General features: G+C 31.7%; 1 protein-coding gene across 1 annotated transcript; it reads right to left on the reverse strand.

The window, feature by feature from the left end:
• Nucleotides 1-222: 222 nt before the first annotated feature.
• LOC139854154 (uncharacterized) lies at nt 223-1,516 on the reverse strand. The gene is made up of 2 exons (XM_071843476.1): nt 718-1,516; nt 223-488 (listed from the first exon to the last, which is right to left on the reverse strand). Exons 1-2 carry the CDS (start codon nt 1,514-1,516, stop codon nt 223-225), a joined length of 1,065 nt encoding a protein of 354 aa, XP_071699577.1.
• Between the last annotated feature and the right edge of the window lie 7,059 nt (nt 1,517-8,575).

The raw sequence follows: 8,575 nt of genomic DNA on the forward strand, positions 1-8,575 counted from the left end.
CGCGATATGCTGCCCGGAGTAATAGTACATCTGTAGGATGAAGGGTATGTGAAAACGTGAATGAGATGTCCGACCTCCAGATAACAACAATGCTGCTATCCCACTCGACACAACATTTAAAATAATTTCTCCTTTATTGTGTAACGCATCTGAGAGTGTTTTCCAAAGGAAGGTTTTTCCAGTATCACCTTAACCGTACGAAAAGAAAACCACTCCTTTACCCTAATCAACTACTTTTATTATATGATCGTATGCAACCTTTTGTTCGAATGTTAACTTTGTAATGAAATCTGAATGTTCATTTGCAAGTGTACTTTTATCGTAGGAGAGCTCATCTACAATAAGATGGTTTTCTGAAATATTCCTTTTATTAAAAGATGGGAAAGGTATTGAACTAAAACTTCTCAATGAACTACTATTGCGTTGAAGTAATTTTTCAATGTCTTGTAAAGTCAAATCTTTTAAAAGTTCAATCTCAATATGTGTTCCTGCAATTAATTAAACTTAATTTATTAATATAGTAAATATGACAATTTTAGTATAATATAATTTAAATATCGTTACCTATTCTGTGGGGATGAACGACATCAACCGATAAAAATTTAAATGTTTTATCAAATACAACTTATGGTCGACTCATAGCGTTAGCTAACCGTAATTGTGCAAATAATTTTCTGATGAAATGACCACCCTCCCCAAAAAACTCCTCTTTTATACCGTCTATATACTCCTTATCGTCATCCAATAAACCTAATTCGTAGCAAGCATCTATGTAGTTATTAAATATATTACCATTTACCGTCCGGATATCTTGATAGAAAGTTGGACCTTTAACCTTGTTGAATAGAATTCTAAGATAAAACAGATCACCAAACGCTGGTGCCACATGATGAATACTTCCAATTGCACCGATGTTATTTTTACGCCTACTCCAAATCCTATTATCTTTTCTCCAAATGAACTTTGTCGAGAATTCAACATAAGTCAACTCACGTGCTTCTTGGTTGGAAACGTTACACTTCATCCATCCGATAAACATTGACGTATTAACTGATGGCTTTTCTAATACGTCTTCTATTACTTCGTCTTCATCAAAAATGATTTGATGTTGGCCATCCAAATGGAACGGTAGTCTAATCACTGTGGGGCAATGATGATGTATATCGAACTTTAAAATCCTCCAAATGGCCTCACAAGATGAAACATATCGACAATCATAGTATTCTTTAATTTCATCAGTTTCTTGATCATAGAGCTGCGTTGTAATCCTATCATTACCTTTGTTGATATATTTGAACAAATAACTAATTGAAGCGACTTTGTTACACCACTCAACATTGAGATGAGATTGGTACCTTTTGGGAAGGTAAGAGTTATAAGCTACCACACTTCTGTTATCCAAATTGTGACCTTGTTTTCTGACCATTCTTCCATAATCCATTCTTTTATAAGTTGGATAATCGTCTTCATCAGCTTTTGTGAGATCTGAGAAGGTTTTGAAAACCTTTTTGTACATTTTTTGTCTGAATCAGCGCACGGGCATGATGGATTCATTTGACCACAATGGCCGTGTATCATTAAATCTGACACGAGTTGATAAAATTCAAGTTCGTTGATTTCATCCGGTATTTTAGTGCATATATATTTATCTACATCTTGTGGTTGAGGCATTTTGTTTACTTCATCAAGGAATAAGCATATATGGGAATGAGGCAAACCACGTTTCTAAAATTTCACGGTATAGACTTCTAAAAAATAAAGAAACAAATTATTATTAAGGATGTCTTGTATTATGTGATAATCTAAAGTTTGTTGTATATTAGTCATTATTGACATAGTATCTACGCATTACCTATAAAAAATCATTTAACAAAATCTTAAATATGAAAAATAATTAAAAGGCAATAGACAAACCTGCTTTAACAGTACCAGATAATTTTTTTCCCTTATATCTTTCATCAGTTGGTCGAGCTTCATTTTAAACATCCTTGCACATAAAGATGATTTGTCTTCTGGTTTAAAACTGGTCCCTTCCAATTCTCTTGTGATTACTGGCCACTTTGGATTACATGTGAAAGTTAAAAATAAGTCGAGATAGCCAAATACACGATATAGTGCCACAGTATCACAATAATTCTCAATCATATATCTAGCACTACCCGTGAATGAGGAAGGAAATTTTATCCTATTTCCCATCATACTATTCTTCGCAGAACCTGATGCTAATGCATTCATTAATTTGGTGAAAGTATCCGCTCCTAGAATATTCTAATTTTTCCTTATGTGTGAGAATATTTCGGCCTCAATCATAGTGTAAGCATCTACTACAAATTTTTGATACAACTTACGACCCAAGTGCACAAGTGTGGGTACAACTTACTAACCCTCTTTTTGAATCTTGTGGAATGCTCATTGACATCACGATGAAGAATGTCTGTCCAGTACCCATCTTCTGCATAAATAAACAGAAGTGGATATTGTAGAGCTAAATATTCGGTGTGAAGCTCAGAAATTCTTTTTTAGCCTTCAATACGACTGTCAATTGTTATATCCCTTTCGTCATAGGAAGATACATTAATATCACCAACAATAAGTGCTGCAACTTCGTCTACCGTTGGAAGATTGTAATTACGTCCATCTTTGGTTCGTCTACCAATTAATTTAATTTTCAGCTGCATATCCGGTTTTCCTTTAAACTGGTCACGAGCCATCCTAAACATCTTGACAAGAGGATTATGTTCATCGAGAACTTGCATTATTTGACGAATGAGATCCTCGTCGAGTTCATAGCGTGAAGACGAAGCCTTCGTTTTGTTTTTCCCACAGTTATGAATTGAACAAATAAGAAATACCAATGTTAATATTCTCATTTATTTATCTCCTACGTTGGTTATTTGATGTTAATCTACATGAATTAGAGAAATCATACCTGATTGATTCTTTGTTGTTATTTGTTTCATTTAAAGTATCATATATGTATAACTGTCCGAATATGAGTTTTTGACCATCCGTTGGCAATAAACTTGCATATTATTGATAATTTTGTCTACGAATACAAAGGGTATAAGGGACACGAATTTTGTTTAAACGATTGTCCACCTTACCACCCATGGAAAAAAAATCATGTTGTACTATCGAACATTCTCAATGAAATGTTTACTCTTCAGATGATTGTTAGTACATAGATCCCAAATGAGTTTAGGAGGAGATTTGTTGAACTCGGGAGCATTATTTTACCTTTTAAATAATAGAGTGAGAATGCCCCGGTGAAACCGTTTGTCACTCTGTCACTTTTCCTACTTTCGTCTCTATATGCCATAATTTAGCACCACAAACTGAACATATATAAAGTAAGATCTACGTAATCAATGTAGTCTGCCACAAATAACAATTAATAGGTTTACTTTAAAAATATATAATAGTTTACCAAATGTAAAAAAGTTAAAATCACAACCCTTTGAAATTCCTTTGAATGATTTATTTTGAAGATCATCGGAGTTTGGTTGGTCAATGTCAAAAGGTATCGGTGTAATAATTTTCCTCTGATGCTTGTTGTATTGATTCCGCTTTAACCGTGCATCTATAAATGCACACTTAAAAAACTAAGTATGTAAATTTTAAAAATTAAACAGGTTTCAATATTATATGTCTCACAAATAATTACCTTTGGATCCACTGTATGATGTAGTGTAACATTTGTCACTATTTGTAAGTGATTGATTTGCTATTCTCAGGGATGGTGTTAACGGTGCAGGAGTTGCGATGTTATATGAAGATTCAAACGTTGTATATGTCGTCGGTTCAAAAATGTTTTCTTTCATCATAGTTGATGTATGTGTTCTACATGAATTCACAAACGTTGATCTAGTTGTGTTGGTTAAATCTGAATAACTAATGTATTAGAGTTTTGTTTAGAAATTCAGCATGAATTCATATAGATATATACACCATATATCACACAGACATAGTTGTAATAGACAAAATACCTGTTAATATTGAACCCGATGGGGAGGATTGTTGTCCAATTGCTGCTTTTCTTGTTTCATTTTTGTGTTTCATTTTAATGTTACCAATGATTTTCTTTGCAGTGGAGGAAATTTCTAACAATGATAGAGATGTATTAGCATTTAATTTTGATGTATACGAAATATGGCTGTATACTAAATATGATCTAAGATGGAAAGAGTTACTATCTCTTAAATTCATATTCATAAAAACACTAAGTAGTACCTGGATTTGAGCCATTAACATTAAAAAAATAGTTACTGTTGGATGTTTTCACTTATTTGTAACTGGTTCAGAAACATTTGTTTCTTTTTGTTTTGATTTATTGATACGTGAATATCTTCTCAACATATTATCCATGACAATCAATTTTTATCAAAGATATCCAAAAACTATGTGTGCTTTGAAGATGATGAGAGATTTTATGTTTCTTATGATACACAAATTTCAAATTTCAAAATTCAAAATGAGAGAATGGTTATTGACTAAATCCCAACAGATAAAGAAATTTTTTGTGTTGAAATTGACTTTATCGGTAACAGGAATTTACATCCTCATTATGTAGGGATTACTCTAAGGTCACTTTGATTTGAAAGTAATTACTATCCACTCAACTAAGAACTTTTTATATTAGTGTTTATTAGTTTATTATTAGTGTATATTACTATACTTAAACATTATTTACCTAACTATAGTGATGTTACAAATAGATAAATTGTTAACACACAAAATAAGAAGAAAAAATGGAACATTGATACTGACATCATAATAGAAATTTATATTAATATTACATGAGTAAATTTTATACAATATCAAAAAGTTTTTTCCCATAATACTAACATAAATCTAATTATACCAAAATCAATCCACAAAAAGCCCCAACTCATAGGCCCAAAAACATGACATGTATTCTGGTATCGTGAGTTCAAACCCATGAATGTGTGAGAAATAACCTCTGTGGCCGGATATAGGGCACCTGGTTGCCACGTCAGCAAAAGGATGGCGGTTCCTTCTCCATAGTTGCTGTAATAAATCATAAACCTTTGTTCTCACAGAAACCACCAAATCCAGCAATGGTGGGAATGTTTGATTAAGAGTTTGTAAACCGATATCCTTTTCCTATACATCATTAGAGGCAAACATGACCAAACCATAAAAATAAACTACCTCTATAAGTTGGCAGTTTGAAGCTTCTCCTAAATAACGGAGCCCTACATAGGTGTATTTACCATCAAAATAACATACCAAACCCTAGCGAAAAATTGCATTAGGGTTTCTATTTACCCAACAACGATGGTAAATATAAACCATCTCAGGCATACCCCAAGATAATAGAGGTCACCTATCTAAGGAAAGCCTTTAAAAAATCAATGGATGTTCGACTTGCTTAAAAAAGGCTTTGCAAACCAATCTCGCAACCCCCAACTGAACCGATGATTCTCGGCCGACTCTTGATAAGATTTAACCAAGCATATCTTGAGGGAGATCTTCGACAATATTCTTTTCAATAAGATCCATTTTTTGTATTATTTTAAAAAAGATTAAAAAGGTGGAAATGAAGTAGAAGTTTTTATGAATGATGTGTACTTGAGAGGTCTTGTAGAAGAAGAAAATAGTTCAGAATTATGCAACTTGCCGTCTGACAAGTAAGGCTATAAAGTAGTTTTTTGGGGCTACTTAATCGACGTGGTATGTGAACATATGTGACCTTAAATGATGATAAAATTATAATTAAAATATACTTCTAAATTTAATTTTAAAAAGAAATATGGAAAGTCTAATTTTATTTTTAATTTTATAAGTAAATAAAAAAGGAATTTCGAATTTTCTATTTTTTTAGTTAAATGTTGTAGTAGTTATTATTATTATTATTATTATTATTATTATTATTATTATTATTATTATTATTATTATTATTATTATTATTCACACGTTAATCAAATTTTAACAATTTGTAACTTGGTACATGCTTCTAGCAATTGTACAACATGAATTTATATTAGTAACATCAAGGAACTACCTCCCTACATATTTCTAGAATGTGTACTATGAAATGTCCCGTTCTTATTGATTAAAAACGTTCCATATTAATTGATTTCGTTGCGAGCTTTTGACCTCTATATGAGACGTTTTTCAAATACTGCATTCATTTTTAAAACAAACCATAACCTTTATTTCATAAATAAAGGTTTAAAAAGTTTTACGTAGATTATCAAATAATGATAATCTAAAATATCATGTTTACACACGACCATTACATAATGGTTTACAATACAAATATGTTACATCGAAATCAGTTTCTTGAATGCAGTTTTTACACAATATCGTATAAACATGGACTCCAAATCTTGTCCTTATTTTAGTATGCAACAGCGGAAGCTCTTAATATTCACCTGAGAATAAACATGCTTTAAACGTCAACAAAAATGTTGGTGAGTTATAGGTTTAACCTATATATATCAAATCGTAACAATAGACCACAAGATTTCATATTTCAATACACATCCCATACATAGAGATAAAAATCATTCATATGGTGAACACCTGGAAACCAACATTAACAAGATGCATATATAAGAATATACCCATCATTCCGGGACACCCTTCGGATATGATATAAATTTCGAAGTACTAAAGCATCCGGTACTTTGGATGGGGTTTGTTAGGCCCAATAGATCTATCTTTAGGATTCGCGTCAATTAGGGTGTCTGTTCCCTAATTCTTAGATTACCAGACTTAATAAAAAGGGGCATATTCGATTTCGATAATTCAACCATAGAATGTAGTTTCACGTACTTGTGTCTATTTTGTAAGTCATTTATAAAACCTGCATGTATTCTCATCCCAAAAATATTAGATTTTAAAAGTGGGACTATAACTCACTTTCACAGATTTTTACTTCGTCGAGAAGTAAGACTTGGCCACTGTTGATTCACGAACCTATAACAATATATACATATATATTAAAGTATGTTCAAAATATATTTACAACACTTTTAATATATTTTGATGTTTTAAGTTTATTAAGTCAGCTGTCCTCGTTAGTAACCTACAACTAGTTGTCCACAGTTAGATGTACAGAAATAAATCAATAAATATTATCTTGAATCAATCCACGACCCAGTGTATACGTATCTCAGTATTGATCACAACTCAAACTATATATATTTTGGAATCAACCTCAACCCTGTATAGCTAACTCCAACATTCACATATAGAGTGTCTATGGTTGTTCCGAAATATATATAGATGTGTCTACATGATAGGTCGAAACATTGTATACGTGTCTATGGTATCTCAAGATTACATAATATACAATACAAGTTGATTAAGTTATGGTTGGAATAGATTTGTTACCAATTTTCACGTAGCTAAAATGAGAAAAATTATCCAATCTTGTTTTACCCATAACTTCTTCATTTTAAATCCGTTTTGAATGAATCAAATTGCTATGGTTTCATATTGAACTGTATTTTATGAATCTAAACAGAAAAAGTATAGGTTTATAGTCGGAAAAATAAGTTACAAGTCATTTTTGTAAAGGTAGTCATTTCAGTCGAAAGAACGACGTCTAGATGACCATTTTAGAAAACATACTTCCACTTTGAGTTTAACCATAATTTTTGGATATAGTTTCATGTTCATAATAAAACTCATTTTCTCAGAATAACAACTTTTAAATCAAAGTTTATCATAGTTTTTAATTAACTAACCCAAAACAGCCCGTGGTGTTACTACGACGGCGTAAATCCGGTTTTACGGTGTTTTTCGTGTTTCCAGGTTTTAAATCATTAAGTTAGCATATCATATAGATATAGAACATGTGTTTAGTTAATTTTAAAAGTCAAGTTAGAAGGATTAACTTTTGTTTGCGAACAAGTTTAGAATTAACTAAACTATGTTCTAGTGATTACGAGTTTAAACCTTCGAATAAGATAGTTTTATATATATGAATCGAATGATGTTATGAACATCATTACTACCTCAAGTTTAGTAGGTAAACCTACTGGAAGTGAAAAGAAATGATCTAGCTTCAAAGGATCTTGGATGGCTTGAAAGTTCTTGAAGTAGGATCATGACACAAAAACAAGTTCAAGTAAGATTTTTGCTCGAATTAAGATAGTTTATAGTTATAGAAATTGAATCAAAGTTTGAATATGAATATTACCTTGAATAAGAAAGATAACCTACTGTATATAACAAAGGTTTCTTGATCTTAGATGATTACTTGGAATGGATTAGAAAGCTTGGAAGTAAATTAGTAAACTTGAAGGGATTTTTGAAGTATTCTTGAAGTGTTCTTCCTATGATGATTATAGCTTGATTCTTGAAGTGATTTTTGATGAAGATGATGATTAACTACTGGAAAAATACGTTCATAATAGTGTGGGTGTGTTGAGAGAGAATTAGAAAGAGATTTGGAAGTGAAATGGAGTGAATGATGAGTGTTAATTGGTGAGTGGTGAGTGGGGTTAAAAGGAGTCTAGTTAGTTGACTAGCTCATGGTAGAAGTTAAAATTGATTAGTCATACATGACATAATCAAGAGTGGAATCCCATGCTAGTTCCTA

This window comes from Rutidosis leptorrhynchoides, chromosome 6 (genome assembly GCF_046630445.1).
Source record: "Rutidosis leptorrhynchoides isolate AG116_Rl617_1_P2 chromosome 6, CSIRO_AGI_Rlap_v1, whole genome shotgun sequence".
NCBI lineage: Eukaryota > Viridiplantae > Streptophyta > Magnoliopsida > Asterales > Asteraceae > Rutidosis > Rutidosis leptorrhynchoides.